This window comes from Pituophis catenifer, unplaced genomic scaffold, assembly GCF_029215685.1.
Source record: "Pituophis catenifer annectens isolate HBS135680 unplaced genomic scaffold, rPitCat1.0.hap2 SCAF_6, whole genome shotgun sequence".
Lineage (NCBI taxonomy): Eukaryota > Metazoa > Chordata > Lepidosauria > Squamata > Colubridae > Pituophis > Pituophis catenifer.
The window spans coordinates 82987772-83007875 of NW_027256886.1; the positions used below are offsets into that span (position 1 = coordinate 82987772).

Genomic DNA, 20104 nt, shown 5'->3' on the forward strand with positions numbered 1-20104 from the left:
TCTATACCGCCCTTCTCCCAAAGGATTCAGGGCGGTGTACAGCCTGATTAAAAGCAAAAAGATAGACAAAATTTAAAAATAATTAAAATTATTCAATAATTGGCTCAATTATAAATTTAAAATCCCACATTTAAAACCAATTAAAATCTTTACATTTATAGCCCAGCCTGGCGGAACAACAAGGTTTTGAGGGCACAGCAAAGAGCACAGAGGTCGGAGATCTTACGCATTTCTGGGGGCAGGGGCTCCCACAGAGAAGGCCTTCCCCTTGGGTGTCGCCAGCCAACATAATTTGGCCGATGGCACCCTGAGGAGACCCTTTCTGTGGGAGCGGACTGGCCGGTTGGGAGGCTACTGGTGGCAGAAGATGGTCTCGAAGGTACCCAGGTCCAATGCCATGGAGCGCTTTAAAGATGGTAACTAACACCTTGAATCGCACCCGGAAGACCACTGGGAGCCAGTGCAGCTCGCGCAGGAGGGGTGTCACCTGGGCACAACGAGTTGCGCCCATAACCACCCACGCGGCCGCATTCTGGACCAGTTGGAGCCTCTGGATGCTTTTCAAGGGGAGCCCCATGTAGAGAGCATTACAGTAGTCCAGTCGGGAGGTGACAAGGGTGTGAGTGATGTGCACAAGGCATCACGATCCAGATTGCAACTGGCGAATCAGGCGAACCTGATAAACCCCCCCCCTGGCCACGGCCATCATATGTTCTTCTAAAGACAGCCGTGCATCCAGGAAGATGCCCAGATCGCGAGCCCTCTCTGTGGGGTGCAAAGACTCACCCCCAATAGTCAGCGATGGCACCAGCTGACTATATCACAACGCCAGGAACCACAGCCACTCAGTCTTGGAGGGGTTGAGTCTGAGCCTATTTCTCCCCATCCAGACCCGCACGGTCTCCAGGCAGCAAGACATCACATCAAGGGCATCATTGGGGTGGTCTGGGGTGGAGATGTACAGCTGAGTATCATCAGCGTACAGGTGGACTCTCACCCCAAAACCACAGATGATCTCACCCAGCGGCTTCACATAAATGTTGAACAGAAGGGGCGAGAGGATCGACCCTTGCGGCACTCCTCATGCGAGGCGCCTCAAAGTCGACCTCTGCCCCCCTGTCAACACGAACTGCGAGCGGTTGGAGAGGAAGGAGGAGAACCACCGCAAAACGGTGCCCCCTATTCCTAACCCCCTCAACCGCTGCAGCATGATACCATGGTCGATGGTATCAAAAGCCGCTGAGAGATCTAACAGGACCAGGACAGAGGAACAACCCCTGTCCCGAGCCCTCCAGAGATCATCCACCAACACGACCAATGCCGTTTCTGTGCTGTACCCCTGCCTGAAGCCTGACTGGTATGGGTCCAGATAGATAGCTTCATCCAGGTGCCTGGGCAGTTGTCGTGCCACCACACTCTCAACAACCTTAGCTGTAAAGCATTGTGAAGCGGTATATAAGTCTAAATTCCATTGCTACTATAGTTCACCTCTGACCTCTTGGGCTGCATAGCTCACAACAAAATTACTACAATAAATTTTAAATTCAAATCTGGATCCTTCAGTGCAAATTGATATTCACTGATAGGAATATCCCTGAACTCTAGCCCTACCAAGGCTCTGAAGAATCTTTTGCATAACTGTCCAAGGATTTCAAGGTAATGTAGCAAGAGTATTGTAGGACCATGTCTATTAAGCTACCTCTCAATGTAAATAAAAAAATAGAGTCTCAAGCAACAAATGCTAATAGGAAATGCATTTATTTAGAAATGGTGGAAAATGGATCTATAAGCCACTACATTTCTGTGCGGGTTTTGCTATCTAAGCTAAGCTAGGGAAGACTTGGAAGATGGAAACATCTATTTGATGATGGATCATAAAAGCTAAGCAGCATCAAGTCTGGCCACTACTTCAGTGGAGGACTGAGGAAGGATTCCAAGATGGTTGGTTTAAGTGGAAGAAGACAACTTCCATTGGAATGACAAAGCTGAAGTCAACGGAGTAAAACTTGACTTCCGATGTCGCTGAAAACAGGGGAAGCTATTGGATTAGGATTTACTTGCCATATGCTAGACCAGTGATGGTGAACCTTTTTGGCACCGAATGGCGAAAAGGGAGTGAGCGCATTGCGTGCACGCATGCTCGTCGGGGCTGCAAACCAGAAGAGGAGCTGCCTAGGGGACATGCGTGTGCCAGAAACCGGAAATTCATTTCCTGGTGCATGCATGCCCCCTGGGCTTCTCCTCTTTTGGGTTGCAGCCCCAACAAGTGTCTGTGCAATGATCAGCTGGCTTTCGTGCGTGTGGCAGTGCCAGAAATCAGAAGAGCTAGTTTCCGGCATGCACATGCGCATGCGCACCATCCAGCTGGTCTTTTGATTTTCGGCACTGCCGCACGAGCTAAGGCCAGCTGATCATTGCACATGCATGAATGCCAGAAACCTGGAAGAAGAACGGGTGACACCGCATGTGCCAGGTATCATGGCTCTGCATGCCACTTTGGGCACGTGTGCCATAGGTTCGCCATCACGGTGCTAGACTGTATTTGTGATAAACAGAGTAAGTTTTCTGTTTCAACTCTATGGTGGAATTCTTTTCCTTCCCCCCAGCCCAACATCCATTAGATGTTAAATTCACAAATGATTGACCAGCCGAGATCGCAAATTCTATTATGCCACTGGCCATTTGGGTGTATTTCCACACATTTTTCGTAACCAAGGTTATTCGGTTCTCCAGGAGCCCAGTTGAAAAATTGTAGGGGATGGCCATTGAGATCCTCAAACTTCTTTTCAGCTGCGTTGTAACTGATTCCCAGAATCGCCTGTTCTTTACGCCATGCTACTATTTCTTGGAGGGCGCTGTTCTCTGCCACATTCCTTGGCAAGGCAAGCTTGCTCTTCATGTGTGCGCAGTTGGCGGTGGCGGCCTGGAAATCTCCCTTAGAGTCACCTCTTTTGAACATTTTCTCACCCACGATCACTCCATTGGGAGCCAGGGCAGCTAGAAGGAAAGAGAATAGCAAAATGTTGAAGTACTGTCTTCACTGATTCTGCAACATGCCAATGTGACATGATTACATCTATGGCAGATTAGTGGAAAGGGAAGTTTTTTCTGATCTCAGAGCTGCCTTGAAAGCCAGATAGGGTTGTTCCTGTTTCATGTTTGGATGGGGAACCAGCAGGGAAACCCAAGGTTGTTAGCTAAATCAAGATGTGGAAACACACATGCCAGAAGTGCCTAACCCCTTCTCCCAAATGTCTTACCCTGTTGAACTTTGATGAAGGTAGCTTTGAGAATGTCCATCTGAATCCGAAGTTCTTTTATTTGCAGCTTAAGAAGTTCAAGCTCTGAGTGGGAATGGAATTGAGTTAGACTTCCTCATTAATATCAAATTCAATTAGAGATTCTTCAATGCAAAGGAAGATATTTCTAATAGCCATGACCTTGGAGAACATTTCCATCTAGTCAGAGGGACTCAATAACTTGACCCTCCTTCCTAGAGTTCTTACTTCAGGCACCCAATGATTGGATTTGTCAGATCTTTTTTTTTTTTAAAGAAACCGTGAGGGTTATCTCATATGTTTTGAAGCAGGGAATAGGATTGAAATTAAATTAAGAGTAATTTCACTTTTAGGAATATATGAAAAATGGTATTCTATCTTTGGAAGTATATCCTTCATAACTATACATTCTTGTAGAGTCTGTCATGTAGGTATTCACCAAACATTGACTCAAAAATTCATGCAGAAGTTGCCCATTCATGATATAAAGAGATATTTCAGGGTTTATATGTCCTTGAGTTTGGGAGCTTAATACCACAGATACTTCTTCTATGCATATTTAAATTTGGGGTGGGAAGCGCCTCCATTGATCCCTCATATTATTTTTCCTTATGAATTTTTCTACTAAACACAGTGTCTTTATTGGTTGAACATGAAACAGAGTAACTTTTGTTATAAGACAGAAGGACGTTCACCAGCCCAAAACAATAGATATCCTGTCTTCTAGTGTTTTATACAGATCTCAACTCAGCTATTGATAGGAAGGCTAGTTGGACAAGTTTTGCCTGTACAAAATAGTGAGTTCTAAATCTCTCCTTCATTCTGGATGGACCACAACTATATTTGCCTGAGAAGCAAGTTTATTAACTCAGTGCATGGCAGGTAAAATAACTGCGTCCTTGTTTGGAACAGGAAGTAAAACAACCTTGTGTAAATATGCACATATTGAAGAAATGAAAAAACAAAACAAAACAAAACTGTGAGCCAAGGAAGACTTGGGGAAGGTTTCTGTGAGGGATGGTCTAATGATAGATGAACAAGAGGCCCTGTTCCTTTTTCTTTGAGGAGCAGAAGCTATATCAGAGGAGGAAATAGCTAAGATGGCAAAAGAAAAAGAAAAAAAAAAACCACGAAATTTCTGCAATGTCATTTTGATGTCGGAGCTGAAGGGATGCTGTCATTTTGATCCTTCGAACAATCCCTGGCCTGTAAACTAGATGTACTCACCACAGTGATATCAAAATTCAAGCATTTGGACCTTGTACAAATACAAGGAACAGGAAGAATGAACTTGGTGGTTGTGATGTTAACACAAACCAAGGCAGAGTCTGTTGACAAAGTCATTATGTGGTGGAGTTTACACACTACACTGAGCCATAGAGCAGAGTTTACAAAGCTCAATAATTGTAACCCTACATCCCATTTGCATGGATGTTGGAACCCAACTGACATGCTTCAGCAACCATGTACCATTCGATGGGTAAATGAAAGCCAATTAAGATATATTCAGCAAACAATGACTAAAAGAAACATGGGTGAATGGTGTGTGACTCTCATATCTTATGATTTGGTTTGAGCAAGATCGTGACTCAATGTAACAAGAAATCTCACTAAAGTAAAGGGAGCTAAGCAGATTCCTAGTTCTCGCCTCACCCTATCTCACTAGAATGTTTTGAAGATAAATCGTATTTAGAAAAAGAGCTGAAAGGACCTGAAGTCCTGACTCCATCAAATGGCATAGATCCTCAATGGAGGGGACACATTATTTTGGTTAATTGATTATTTATTTTATTTTTTTTTATTTTATTGAATTTCTATACCGCCCTACTCCCGAAGGACTCAGGGCGGTGAACAGCCATGAAATAAAACACATACAAATACAAAATTTAAAATCGAATAAAATGAATTAAATAAATTTGGCTGAATTGATACCCATAATTTAAAATACCCATATTTTAAAATACAGTAAAAATTTAAAATTTACACTTAAAAGGGAGAAGATTTAGGCGAGGCCAGCTTGATGAAATAAAAGAGTCTTCAGCTCGCGGCGGAAGGTGTGCAGATCCGGAATCCTCCGTATCTCTGGGGGGAGCTCATTCCAGATCGTCGGTGCCCCCACAGAGAAGGCTGTCCCCCTAGGGGCCGACAGCCGACATTGTTTGGCCGACGGCACCTGGAGGAGCCCCTCTCTGTGGGAGCGTATTGGTCGGTGGGAGGCTATTGATGGTAGTAGGCGGTCCCATAAGATTAAAGACTCTACCTCCTCTCCCCCATGTGCATCTTTCTCTCTCCCTCCCCATTTTTGTCAATCTTAATCAATTCAATGTCACTATTTATTGTTTTATTGTTTTTGTGGGTTTTAATGATTGTAAGCCACCTAAAGTCACCTCCAGGTGAGATGAGGCGACACAATAAATTGAATAAATGAATAAATAGTGTGTCAACTCGTAAAGCATTCCTGGCCTGCTCTTGAGTTGCCATAGGCAGGAGGGGAGAAAACTGACAGAGTAAAACGGCAACAACCAGAAGCACATTTCACGCATACCTTTCTCAAGGCTGCAGCCTAGGTTACCAGAGCCAGACGGAGAGGTGTGTTCTCTACAGCCTGCGAAAGTGCTCCATTGGAGAATGTGATTTATGACACACCCTGGGAGGAGGGGGGAACCAGGGTCATAGTTGGGACGTAAATTATGTGGGCCAGAGCTGACTCCACTTGGGTATATGCCAACATGTTGCTCCTAATAAATAATTGGATTTCTTTTGAAACTTGCCTCGAGGCTCATGAATTAATTAGGGCATCTGTCATTGGAACCCTGACATAGTGCAGTACGTTAAATTACCTTCTATGTCCTGTTGGTATTTGCATCATAAATTGTCCACTTCCTTTAATTTTTTTCCTCCTAGCTTGTCCCAGCCCCCTCTTTTGGGGGACTGGGAGTAGAATCTCAGTATATTTTCATCATAGTAAATTTATTTTCTGGAAAATGAATCTCACCACTTGTTCCGCTCCCCAGCTTATCTTTGTTTGGTGCAGAGATAGCCAGAAGTTCTGATGGACTTGAAAACTGTTGAAGCCCTGGTGATTTTATAAGAGGAAGACAGATTGGTTCAATGACTCAAAGGAAGACTTTCCACTACTACAGTGTTATTATCAGCCAAGGTTCCTTACCTAGCACTAACACTTCCAACTTTTTAAATCATGAGGTGATTTTGCTACTACTCAGGTTTGATTTCCTACTTCTTGCTAAGCCTTCTACTCTACTGTTTGGATCAGAAACTGATTGTAGCAGTCTCAACTTTCTACTTATTTGACAAAAAAAACCCACCCCTTTTTCAAAAATTCATATCTGAGTTATTGGTACAGTTAATAAGAGTACCGTTATTAAATTGCTTTAATTTACTGTCCTATTATAATTTTTCTTCTACTTCGTCATATCTCTGCAATCTTTCATCAGTACAACAGAACATCATAATTGAACTTGGCTCAGAGGGTTACAAGAAGACACAAAATATCTGCACCCTCCTTCTATGCATAAAAGCAAAACAAAACAGCACACTTTCATGCAGATGTTTAGATACCTTGAATGGCCATTTCTCTTCTGGGGTCCCCTTTGTTAGGTGCACACATAATTAACATGCATGCATTGTGGAGCCTGTCTTGAGGAGAAATAGCTGATTTGGAGGTTTCTTGGAGCGAGACCTCCAAGGCCAGCTGAAGAAGCATTAGGAGTGCCAGCATTGTTTCAATGTTTGGCCTAAGATGACAAAATAATAATAATAATAATAATAATAATAATAATAATAATAATAATAATATAAAACCAGTTAACCTACATTGTCAGAATCTGAATATGGAACCAGTTCTATTCTAAATTTACCGGACTTGAACATTTTGACTCTACAAAAAACCACTTTACTTGGAACAGCTTGGTAGTACAGGGGTTTAAGGCACCCTGTTATTAAGCTTATTAAGACCAGCTGCCTGCAATTACTGCAGGGTTCGAATCTCGCCAAGGCTCAAGGTTGACTCAGCCTTCCATCCTTTCTAAGGTAGGTGAAATGAGGACCCAGTTTGTGGGGGCAATAAGCTGACTTTGTATAAATATACAAAAGGATGAAGGCTATTGCTGAGCACATTGTAAGCCGCCCTGAGTCTTCGGAGAAGGGCGGCATATAAATCAAATTAAAAATAATAATAATAAAAAAAAAACAGCTTACATTCTCCGATAATACCTTAACAGTTCCTAGGTCCTTGGTTAGGACTCGAGCTGCTGAGCTATTAACCAGCCTCAAAGGCTATGAATCTCACCAAAGATTAACCAACAACAACAACAACAACAACAACAACAACAACAATAATAAATATTTACCAAGAGCAGAGGGTGGTCGAGGACTCCTACAAGTAAAGCAGACTGTGGAAGAAGAAAAACGCAGCTTGAATGATTACATCCAGAAAAGTGAAGAACCAATGATTAAGGAAGTAAATAAAGGAGGCCTTTTAAAGACAACTAAAACAAAAGCAGAATATAAGAAAGAAGTAATTGAGCAGCGAGCTGAAAATTGGAAAAGCAAAGCTCTGCATGGCCAATACTCGAAAAGTATTGAAGGCAAAGCTGACCAGAAACTAACTTGGAACTGGTTAAGATCAGGAGTACTGAAAAAAGAAACAGAAAGCTTTATTTTGGCAGCTCAAGAACAAGCCCTGGCCACAAACTGCATGAAGGCAAAAATTCAACAAGTTACCACCAACAGCAAATGCCGCCTCTGTAATGAGAAAGATGAGACAGTCGACTACCTGATCAGTGGGTGCAGCAAAATTTCACAAACTGACTACCTATAATGCCATGACCGCGTTGCTAAGATCATTCACTGGAAATTGTGCTGGAAGTTTGGATCTGAGTATAGCAAAAACCACTGAGAACATCAGGTTGAGAAAGTTTTAGAGAATGAGAAACTCAAGATCTTGTGGGATTTTAGGATTCAGACTGACAGGCACTTGGTCCCCAACACACCTGACATAACAAAAGTTGAAAAGAAAAAAAGTATGATTCACTGACATTGCAATACCTGGTGATGCACGGATTGAAGATAAGCAGCAAGAAAAAATCACAAAGTACAGGGACTTGCAAATTGAAGTTGAGCGACTGTGGAAAAAGAAATCGTGTGTTGTCCTGATTGTAATTGGAGCCCTTGGAGCAATACCCAAAGGGCTACCCTGCTATTTAGAAATTCTAAATTTACTGGACTTGAACATTTTGACTCTACAAAAAACCACCTTAGTCAGAACAGTTTACATCCTCCGACGATACCTTAACAGTTCCTAGGTCCTTGGTTAGGACTTGAGCTGCTGAACTATTAACCAGCCTCAAAGGCTGTGAATCTCACTAAAGATTAAATAATAATAATAATAATAATAATAATAATAATAATAATAATAATATAAAACCAGTTAACCTACATTGTCAGAATCTGAATATGGAACCAGTACCTGAACAGTTAATTGGGTATCTGTGGACCAGATGTCATATTCAGCCGGTTCTGACTGGTTCTGCAGAACCAGTAGTGGAAATTTTGAGTAGTTTGGAGAACCGGCAAATACCACCTCTGACTGGCCCTGCCCCCATCTATTTACTGTCTCTTGAGTCCCATCTGATTGAATCCCAGCTGATCGGCTGGGTCTTCATTTGTTGTCCTGCACAGGGGGCTGGAAAGCAGGTTAGTGGGGTGGGGAGGGAATGGAGATTTTACAGTATCCTTCCCTTCCCCTGGAGTGGGGTGGGGTGGAAATGGAGATTTTACAGTATCCTTCCCCTGGAGTGGGGTGGGGTGGAAATGGAGATTTTGCAGTATCCTTCCCCTGTCACGCCCACCAAGCCATGCCACACCCACGAAGCCTTGCCCACAGAACCGGTAGTAAAAAAAAATGAATCCCACCACTGCTGTGGACATTTCATTCCCAACTTTATTAGTGCTTGCAGAAGGAGAATGAAACTCAGGAACCACTAAAGTCCTAATAATTGAATCTTGAGCTACATATTTTGTTCTACTATTCTGGAATTCTCCTCCCAATTATAGCCAATTCCAATCAGAAAAAAATGATTTTAAGGAAGTAGGAAATGAAGAGCATTAAAGATACCACAGTAGAAAATCAAACCAGATTTGGACTGCCAATACAGGCCCAGTTGAAAGGTGACAACAAGGAGAATCAGGAAGATTACAAAGCAGTAAATAGGTGATCTTGAAAGTTTATTGCAGGAGTCAAAGTGACCTGCTTATGTAGTAACAATCAATGGTAGAAGATAAACAGAAAATACCTTGAAGACGCACTCATCATGAGTTGAATAAAGGAAATCCTTTGGCAGAATGGTCACTCAGCTTCTCTGTGTCTCTTGCAATCTTTACAAGACAGGATTCAGAAAAGAAAAATACAACAGAAATTATAGTTAATATAGATAGATAGATAGATAGATAGATAGATAGATAGATAGATAGATAGATAGATATTTTTAATCTGTATTGCTGCTTTTATTTGAAGAGTAAAATTGGTGTTGAACCTTGGGAAGGACCAAGTTGAAGTCATTGTTCAAGTTTTCACTTGACCATGCTGGGTGATGATGAGGAAATCACTCTCTCTCATTTCAGCCTATTGGGTAAGGAATGATATCTTTAGCATCTTTTTAAAAGATGCAATCTGTCTCTTTCTCTCTCTGTTTTTCTGTCTGTCTGTCTCAGTGGTGGGATTCAAAAACTTTTACTACCGCTTCTGTGGGCGTGGCTTGGTGGGCATGGCAGGGGAAGGATACTGTACAATCTCCATTCCCTCCCCACTCCAGGGGAAGGTTACTGCAAAATCTCCATTTCCTCCCGATCAGCTGGGACTCCGGAGGCAGAGAATAGATGGGGGCGGGGCCAGTCAGAGGTGGCATTTACCGGTTCTCCGAACTACTCAAAATTTACATTACCGGTTCTCCAGAACTGGTCAGAACCTGCTGAATATCACCTCTGATCTGCCTATCATTTATCCGTCCATCCATCCATCCATCCATCCATCCATCCATCCATCCATCCATCCATAACTGTCTGTCTGTCTGTCTGTCTCTTCTATCTAATCTACATCTGTCTGTCTGTCTGTCTATCTATCTATCTATCTATCTATCTATCTATCTATCTATCCATCCATCCATCCATCCATCCATCCATCCATCCATCCATCCATCTATCCAATAGCTGATGGAATAAGGAAATGCCAGTTTCAATCCCAGCCTTCATCACTGTACAAAGCATACATGGAATTAAGTCATATCTTGAAAAAGGGAAATGCATGTGCTCAAAGGTATTGAAATAGCATATAGAATTGAGGCTTACCTTTCTGAGGTCTTTCATAAATAAAAACAAGCATTCTGATTGCTCAATCAAATAAACTCTTAGTTCTCTCTCTCTCTCTCTCTATATATATATATATCTAGAAATAATCAGCAGTCTGCATAGAAAAATACAGCGGCCATCTTTTTAAACCTAACTCTAGCTCTTTATATTTGATGAAAGCAAATATGTAACGATAAATTCTTAATCCGTTCCCAGGCTTGGAGAAATGTCCCTGAAGGTTCTCGGCTGATTGACTGACAGATTTAGACAGGAATCACCAATGATTTTACATGAAGTATCTCTTTTCAGGGTTGAGTCAAAAGTCAGATTACTTACTTTGTGATTTCCAGTGTTTCACAGGCGTCGTGGGAAGAATAATTTGGTAGACTTTAAGGTTTCCATTTATAGACAATGGCTTATGTAACAAGGTCTCACATTTCACATTTGTATTTTAAGAATAAATGTTCTGAGTCACCATATTCAAACCACATTTATCAGCACAGCTCGGTGTCACTTAGGGCTGTGTTGTCCCCGTTGCTTCCTTATTGACTCTTGTAAGAATATTAATCACAAAGCAGGTATTGTTGGGGAGTTTTGAAGCATAAGCAAGCATTACTCGGGCTCTTTATATTTGGTGCAAGCAAATATTTAAGGATAAACTCTTAATCCATTTCCAGTCTTGCAGAAATGACTCTAAAGATTCCCAACTGACTGACTGATTTAGAAAGGAATCACCAGTGGTTTTACATCAAGTATTTCTTATTTCCATCAACACAATTAAATATGTGCTTTCTTTGTGGGCCCAAATAGAGTCTTAGAGCAGGATTTTCTTCTTCTTCTAAAGTTTTTTTTTTTGCTTTGTCTATTGAGAAAAGAGCTATTTTAATAATAGCTCTTTAATAATAGCATAAGATTTAATAAATCTTATGCAAAAACATCCCAAACTACCCATTTTTTAATGTTTATTAAATCTGTGAATTACAGTGCAATTTTAATTTATTTTCTTCCACTGCATTTTAATAATGCAGTGGAAGAAAGTAAATTAAAATTGCACTGTAATGTCACAGATTTAATAAACATTAAAAAATGGGTAGTTTGGGATGTTTTCGCATAAGATTTATTATTCTTGCATATGATCCTGTAAAATCTTAAATTGAAATTGCTTTAATATTAATGAATAGGATAGAATAGGATAGGGTAGGGTAGGGTAGGGTAGGATAGGGTGGGGTGGGGTAGGGTAGGGTAGGGTGGGGTAGGGTAGGATAGGATAGGATATGATAGGATAGGATAATAGAGTTGGAAAGTACCTTGGAGCAGGGGTGAAATCCAGCAAGTTCTGACAGGTTCTGGAGAACCAGCAGCAGAAATTTTGAGCAGTTCAGAGAACCGGCAAATACCAGCTGGCCCCAGAGTGAGGTGGGAATGGATATTTTGCAGTATCCTTCCCCTGTAGTGGGCTGGGAATGGAGATTTTGCAGTATCCTTCCCCTGCCATGCCCACGAAGCTATGCCATGCCTACCAATCCACACCCACAGAACTGGTAGTAAAAAAATTTCACCACAGCCACAGCCTTGGAGGCGGTTAAAAAAAAGAGATAGGAGAAAGGGGGAAGCTTTCCTATTTGTAGCACCTTGGCTTCCTTCTCTTCCTCCTCCTCTTTTCTTTCCCTCTGGACTCTCTCTCTTCCCCTCCCTCCCTCCCTCTTTCTCTCTCTGCCCCCCCCCCCCCTTGACATATGCATTGGCTCCCCTGGATGTGTGTTTAAATGTCCCACAAAGCCAAATGGCCGTGGAAAAGTATCTATCACAATCTCCATCATCAGCCTGTGGCCTTGTTGGTGTCCTGCCATCAAAGGAAAATGGAGGAGGGAGGCATTTGGGCCAATCCACACCTGTGTATCTCATGGTGAGAAATGGGGTGACGGCGGCAGGGGAGCTGACATGTGAAGTAGACCAGAGCTCTTTGTTCCACTTACACTGGGTATTGTTGGAAGAAATGTTCATCTGGGTTCAGTTCCAAATGGGGAAGAAAGACACTGGAAACATGGAGACTGCTTGGAAAGATGGTTTAATGGTGGACACCATTGTTTGAGGTCCCAGGCAAAAAGACACATGGGAGACAGAGATAGATAGATTTATACCCTCTCTTGGGCCCTGCATTAGAGTTTTCTGTTCCTGTACAAGAAATATATCTCATTGGCTGTCAGATTCCCAGGACAGGGGTCTTAGCTAACGTTGTAGGCTGTCTGTCTCCCAGGCTTGGTTGAGCCTTGTTCGCTGATGTAACCTTCCCAGGTGCCATATGGTGAGATGGGTGGAGGGCTAATCCTATCATGTCCTGAGGGCCATGTCTTAATCCCATCACCCTGGAGCTGAAGGTCTTTTGTGTTATAGGTAAGATGTCTTTTGTCTTTCTGGGGCTATTGACAAAGGTGGGGGCTGCTTTCCAAGCACATGTTTTCTCCTTTTCTCATCCAGGAAGGTATAATAGTCTGCCTTTTTAATATTTCCTAGAATATTTCATTTTTCTAGGAGAAGGGTGGGTGCTAATTTCCTACAGTATTTTCAAGGCTGCTTGCCCTGGGTATGAAATTCCAGCAGTCTAAACAACCCAGAGTTTTCCACAATATTGTGGTGATCCTAGATTGGGTGGCAAAGGACTGGACATTGGAAGGAGGGATGGGAAATGTTTGGCTCTTAGTATCAGTGAGCAGGAACTTCAGATTCCTCCTCATCTTCCTACAACCAAAATCTTTAATAAAAAGTTCTTTTCACTTCAGTCAATTAGAGTGGAGATTCTGCTTTCCTAAATGATTGTTTCTGGGCATATCTCTCTGTGAAGCTCCCAGGATGAAGGAATGAGGGAAGAGCACTGGCAGACCAATGGCAGGAGAACATCAGAGGAGAGCCAGCCAAGTAAGAATGTCCATGTTGTGTCAGCTGTGGTGGAGTGCCCGAGAAGAAGTGTTAAGGCAGCTGTATTCAATTGTCCCATTATGTTTTTGGTTAACCTGAGACAGGAGGGTCTTATACTATAAATCATATTAATCTATGTATTGTATTATTCACAGTATTATGTTGCTCTCAGAAGTGTTGTCGTGGGAGTAGAAGTTATGTTGCAAACCTCAGGAAAGTACAAGGAACAGAAATAAGGAACTTGTTAAATGTACTGATGAGCTTAATGTTCTATATCATCCCTGTAACGAACTTATATTAAGAAACATATTACCAGAAGTGTTCACGGAAAGTAACAGACCATATATGGAAATAGAGTCAGAAGCGTAACGCCTCTGGCGTGGCTAGAATTGCAAAATGTATAAAAGGTACACCTTGGGCATAGCCCAGGGTTTGGAATCTGACATGTGAATGTTCCGAACCTTTGCTAGGAAATAAACCTGTGTTCTCCAACTTTTGTGGTCTTGTCTCCTGCATTTGGGAAAGTGGGTTTTCCCGCTTCATTTCTGGCACCCCAGATGGGACACAACGAGTCATTGGGACTCTCTGGAGGGTCACCCCTCTGCCAGGGGCTTGTTGAGTTAGAGGGAACTTCCCAGGCACCATCGGACACTTTGTTCCGAGGGACTTCCCGGTGACGCAGGACCCCTGCAGCAGCGGTTGATGCCTCCAAGAACCACTTGGAAAGGGAATGGAGACCAGGCCAAGTTCCAGCCGGCCAGAGGACAGGAGAACAAGCCTGCAGGCAAGTATTGGGGAATAGAATAATCTCTCCCTGTAAAGCAGGGACGGAGGAGAGGACTGATCACCCTCTCTTAAGAGGTAAAGGTACCCTCTCTTATGAGGTAAAAGGGGGGGAAGGTTGCCAAGTGCGCTTGATGTGAGTGTCTACTGCGGTTCCCAAAGGTGACTGTTGAGTATCCAGCACCCTGGGCCAGTAGAAAGCGAATAGCGTTCGCAGTTCCCATCGGAGACCGTGATCATCCGGCTCACAGGGTCGGACGTGAAAGTGTGAAACAAAATTCCTTAAGTATTATCCCGAGAGGAATGGACCCCTTACCTTCCTCTCATACCCTTTTCCTCATTTGTCTTGTCTAGTGCCCTGGGTGGACTATGAGAGGAGGTGGAAGTGGGCCCCTTATTCCATTAGAGTGTATGTTGAAGCATTTTAAAAACGCTTATGTGCTTTAAAGGTATGGTATTAAGTGGAGCAAACAGAGGTTTAGGGTCTTCTGTGTGGTAGGCTGGCCTGATAAGGGAACATTAGTTCCCTCTATTGCTTTAAAGGTACTCCAGTTAGTGTTCCACCCCACATTAGGACACCTAGACCAAGCCCCCTGCATTGATGTGTGGCTCAGCTTATTTCAAAGACCTCCACCTTGGATCCAGAAATGCAAAGTTGAGCAATGTAGGCTCCTAGTCTCACGCACCTTGCCACCCCAAAAGGGAAAAGATTAGGATTGCAGTATCAAAAATAGTGAAGCCTGATCTACCCCAAGGTCGCACTCTTGAAGCATATGTCGAGGAACGCTTCCCTACGAAGGATCCCTTGTGGAGTCGAAATGGCCAATTACGGGCAATTCAGGACTATCAACATTTGGTGGTGCAGTCAGTCCGTGCAGCAGGAAAACCAGCCATTAACCTGTCCAAGCCTTCCCTGGTGATGCAAAAAGCCACTGAGCCCCCGGAAGCTTTTTATACTCGGTTGTTGGAGGCATACCAAATGTATACTCTTATTGATCCACAGCGCCTGAAAATGCTCAAATGCTTGCCATGACCTTTATATCACAAAGTGCTCCAGATATACGTAAAAAGTTACAAAGATTGGAGGGAGCCCTGGGAAAGCCTATGAATGAGTTGATGGAAGTCGCTGGGAAGACTTTTGTCAATTGTGACAAGGTGGAGGAAAGGAAGCAGGACCAAAAAAATGCAACGAAAAGCTGAATTGCTGGCCGCTGCTATGATGGGGGTACCAAGAGGAAGGGGAGGTTGCAGAGGTAAAGGGTATGGAATGGGTTTGGGACGTAACCAGTGCGCCATATGTAAGAAAGAAGGGTACTGAAAGGGTGAATGCCCGGAAAAGGACAAGAAGGAAGAAGAGGCAGGTTTGTGAAGAACTACAGAGCTGGCCTAGGGAGAAGCCAGGGAGGGAGAGGACGAAGAGAAGGATTTTTAAAAGCCCCCCTCATAGGCCTGGCAAAAGTGAAGGAATGGGACTGAGATCGACCAGGTTCAGCCCGCCTCCCAGAACCTGTGGTCAGTTTAAAATAGGAGGCAAACCTATCTCCTTCCTTGTGGATACTGGGGCCACTCATTCAGTCCTAACCCAGCCTCTGAGCCAAGCCTCCCCCTACTTCACCAATATCCAAGGAGTGATGGGGAAGAAAACAACAGTATGCCTGGACACGGTTACCCCAAGGATTCAAGAACTCCCTAACTCTTTTTGGGGCTGCACTGGGAAAAGATTTGACGGCCCTGGAAATCCCCTACCCAGATGTTTATTATTTATTTATTTATTTATTAGTTTGATTTACATGCTGCCCTTCTCCGGAGACTCAGAGTGGCTTACAATGCTTTTTTTAAAAAAAATTTTTTGATTTATATGCCACCCTTCTCCGGAGACTCAGGGCAGCTTACAAGGCATTAAGCAATAGCCTTCATACTTTTGTATATTTTATACAAAGTCAGCTTATTGCCCCCACAAACCGGGTCCTCATTTTACCTACTTCAGAAGGATGGAAGGCTGAGTCAACCTTGAGCCTGGTGAGAATTGAACTCACAGTAATTGCAGACAGCTGGCAGCTAAATACTACTTTAACAGTAGTTTAGTCCACTGCACCACCAGGCTCCACCAGGCTCCACCAGATGTTGTGTTGCAATACATAGATGATTTGTTAGTTACAGGCCAGACAGAAAACGACTGTTGGTGAAACACCCACGACCCGCTCCATCTCTTGCGAGAGCTGGGCTACAAGGCATCCAGGAAAAAGGCACAACTAATCTTACAAAAAGTCAGATATCTGGGATATGACATTGAACCAGGTAAAAGAACTCTCGGCCATGAGAGAAAGGAGGCCATATGTCAGCTCCCGGCGCCTAGGAATAGGAAAGACTTGAGGGGTTTTTTTGGGGGGGGGCTGCAGGCTTCTGTCGCATCTGGACCCCCAATTTCAGTTTAATTGCAAAACCTCTCTATGACGTTATAAGAGGAAGTGATAAGGAACCTCTGCGATGGGAAAAAGAGGAAGAGAAAAGTTTCACAACTTAAAAAGACGCTTTAATGCAAGCTCCCAGCTTAGGGCTCCCTGACTTAGACAAGCCGTTTCAGCTGTTTGTCGACACTAAACAGAACGTAGCAGTCGGGGTTCTCACCCAGAAAATGGGAACTTGGCATCGCCCCGTTGCTTATCTGTTGAAGCAGCTGAATATTGTAGCAAGAGGGTGGCCTGGCTATCTGAAAGCCCTGGCAGGCACGGCGTTGTTAACACAAGAAGCTAGTAAATTACATTTTGGCCAGGAATTGGATATCTCCCCCCCTCCCATGCCCTCAAAGCTGTCTTAGAAACCAAAGGACATTTGTGGTTGACCAACCCCCACATGCGGAAATACCAAGGTTTAATTACGCACAACCCCATGATCAAGTTAATACAATTTACTACATTGAATCCAGCCACATTGCTGCCTGAACCAGATTTAAAAGCTACTCACGATTGTATTCAGACTATTGAGGAAACCTATGCCAGCTGTCCAGATATGACTGATGTTCTGCTTTCCAACCCCGACTTTACTCCATACACAGATGGCACCAGTTTTGTGCAGGAGGGAATACGGAAAGCTAGGTATGCTGTTGTAACTCTCGAAGATGTATGGGAAGCTGAGCCCCTCCCTCCCGGTACAAGTGCTCAGCTGGCAGAATTGCATGCTTTGACTCGAACTTTGGAACTTGGGAAAGGCAAATGTGTCAACATTTATACAGACTCTAAATATGCCTTCTTAATATTTCCAGAAATATTAAGATTGGCTGTAGAAGTAGAAATTGGACCAAACGAATGGGCGGATCACAGTCCGGTGATAGTAAGTTGGAAAGAAAGAAAGTATAGAGGAAGGTGGACAATGAGGACAGATTTGGCAAGGGAGGAGGAATTTGTTACGGGATTGAAAAAAGAATTAAAGCTTTTCTACGAGGAAAATAGACGAGAGGATACCTCGCTGCAAAATGTATGGGATACTATGAAAGCGGTTATAAAAGGATATTCGATAAAAGGATATTTATTTATTTATTTATAAAAATAAATTTATTTATAAAAGGATATTCGATAAAAATTTCGGCGCATAAATGGAAATTAGAGAGAGAAAATAGGGGCAAAATTCTAGAAGAATTAGAAAAGGAAGAGAGGGTTTACAAGTAGATCCGAGAAATGGGAAGATAAAAGAGAGAAAAGAGTTTCTTAAACATAAACTATCATTATTAGACCAAGAGGAATTGGTGAACAAACTTAAACGGGGGAGGCAACATTTTTTTGAACACACTAATAAAGCAGGTAAATGGCTCTTGTATAGGTTAAGAAAAGAAATTGAAGCAAAGAGAATTGATGCCTTACAAGATGGAGAGGGAATTCTTGTGGGGAATGTGGAAGGGAAAAAGAAGGTGATTATAAATTTCTTTGAGGAATTATATCAAAAAGAGGGAATACAGGAGACACAAGTAAGGGCATACCTTGAAAACTTGAAATTAGCTAAAGTCCCACAACATATGAAGGATATTCTTAATTCAGAGATTAGGGAAGGAGAAATCGAAACTGCTATTAAGAAGCAGAAATGTGGTAAATCACCGACCGGATGGACTACCAGCTGAATTATATAAAGAGATATATGATATATTATTGCCAAACATGAAAGATTTATTTAATGAGGTATTAACTAAAGGAATAGTCCCCAGGTCATGGATGGAAGCTTATATATATATATATTATTTTAAAACAAACTTTATTCGTTCTTAAAAAACAAATATAAGAAAAACATACAAGTTTCTCTTAATCAAAGACAAAAATTACATATACATATACCGTACATATACAGTACTCAACTTCATCTATTGACTACTTTCTATTATTATATATACATATATACATACGCACAGTGACTTATTTCCTTTTCTATCCATCTGACAGTGCTGTTTTTAATTATGTTGATTTCTTCTAAATTTCATCTTTAACCATTCCCCCTTCTCTGGTTTATCCACTGGTACCATCTATTCCATATTATGAAGTATTTTGAGTCTTCCTTATCCTGTAACTCTAAAGTTAGTTTGTCCATCTCTGCGCATATATAGCTTATATTACGTTGCTTCCCAAACCTGATTCTGATCGAACACAGATTAAAAATTATAGACCTATCTCCCTGCTTAATTCGGACTACAAAATATTCACATCAATATTAGCGGAAAGGTTGAAGATTTTTTTAAACGAATATATCCATCAAGATCAAAATGGCTTTTTGCCATATAGATACTTACAAGACAACGTTAGAACCATCATGGATACATTGGAATATTATGAAACACATACAGACAAAGAAATGGCTCTAATGTTCCTCGATGCACAAAAGGTGTTTGATAGGGTTAATTGGGACTTTATTTTATTACAAATTGAGGAGATGGATTTCGGATTTAGTTTTACGCAAGCAATCCGGGCACTTTATACGGCGCAATATGCAAAAGTATTAATTGAAGGTGAAACAACAGAGGAGATATAAATACATAGGAGAACTAGGCAGGGATGCCCGCTATCCCCACTGTTATTTATTTTGACTCTGGAACCTTTACTAAATCAAATCAGACAAAACAAAGAAATAAAAGGACTTAATGTCAGGAAGGAGGAGTTTAAAATACAAGCGTTTGCAGATGATCTCATTTTTATATTGGAGGAGCCAATGACTTCAGGGCCAAATTTGTTGAGAAGTATTGAGGAATTCGGCGCAGTAGTGGGTCTACAAATTAACAGGGACAAAACCAAATTACTTATTAAAAATCTTAAGGGGACACGGAAATTGAAGATAGAGAATGTGATGGGAATACAAATAGCTAAAAAGGTAAAATATTTGGGCATATGGCTGACTCCAAAATGCTCCTCGATAAAAAAGAACAACTATGATAAACTCATCATGCAAATGGAACAGGATTTAGATCGGTGGAGGAAAGTACAGCTATCCCTGCTAGGAAGAGTGGCAGTGGTAAAGGCACACGTGCTACAAAAATGGATATATCTTTTCCAAACAGCTGTGGAAAGATTAGAGAAAAGCTTTTTTAGAAAAATGGATCAAATAATTGGAAAATCCATATGGTAAGGGAAAAAGCCACGTGTTAAAGGGAAAATGATGCAAGAGCATAAAACAAGGGGAGGCTTGGGGCTCCCCAACTGGGAGTGGTATTATCTAGCCTCTTGCCTGGTTTGGGTAAAAGATTGGATAATATTGAAGAGGAAGCTTATATTAAAAATTGAAGGGTA

The 20104-nt window shown here is 42.2% G+C and overlaps 1 protein-coding gene across 1 annotated transcript; it reads right to left on the minus strand.

Annotated features, from left to right (window-relative positions):
- Nucleotides 1–1747: 1747 nt before the first annotated feature.
- On the minus strand, nt 1748–17519 carry LOC139318331 (mannose-binding protein-like). The gene is given in 7 exon segments (XM_070945740.1): nt 1748–2997; nt 3261–3344; nt 6274–6354; nt 6858–7033; nt 9593–9647; nt 9650–9674; nt 17307–17519. Coding segments are annotated over 7 exon segments (1014 nt in total). The 3' UTR covers nt 1748–2617.
- Between the last annotated feature and the right edge of the window lie 2585 nt (nt 17520–20104).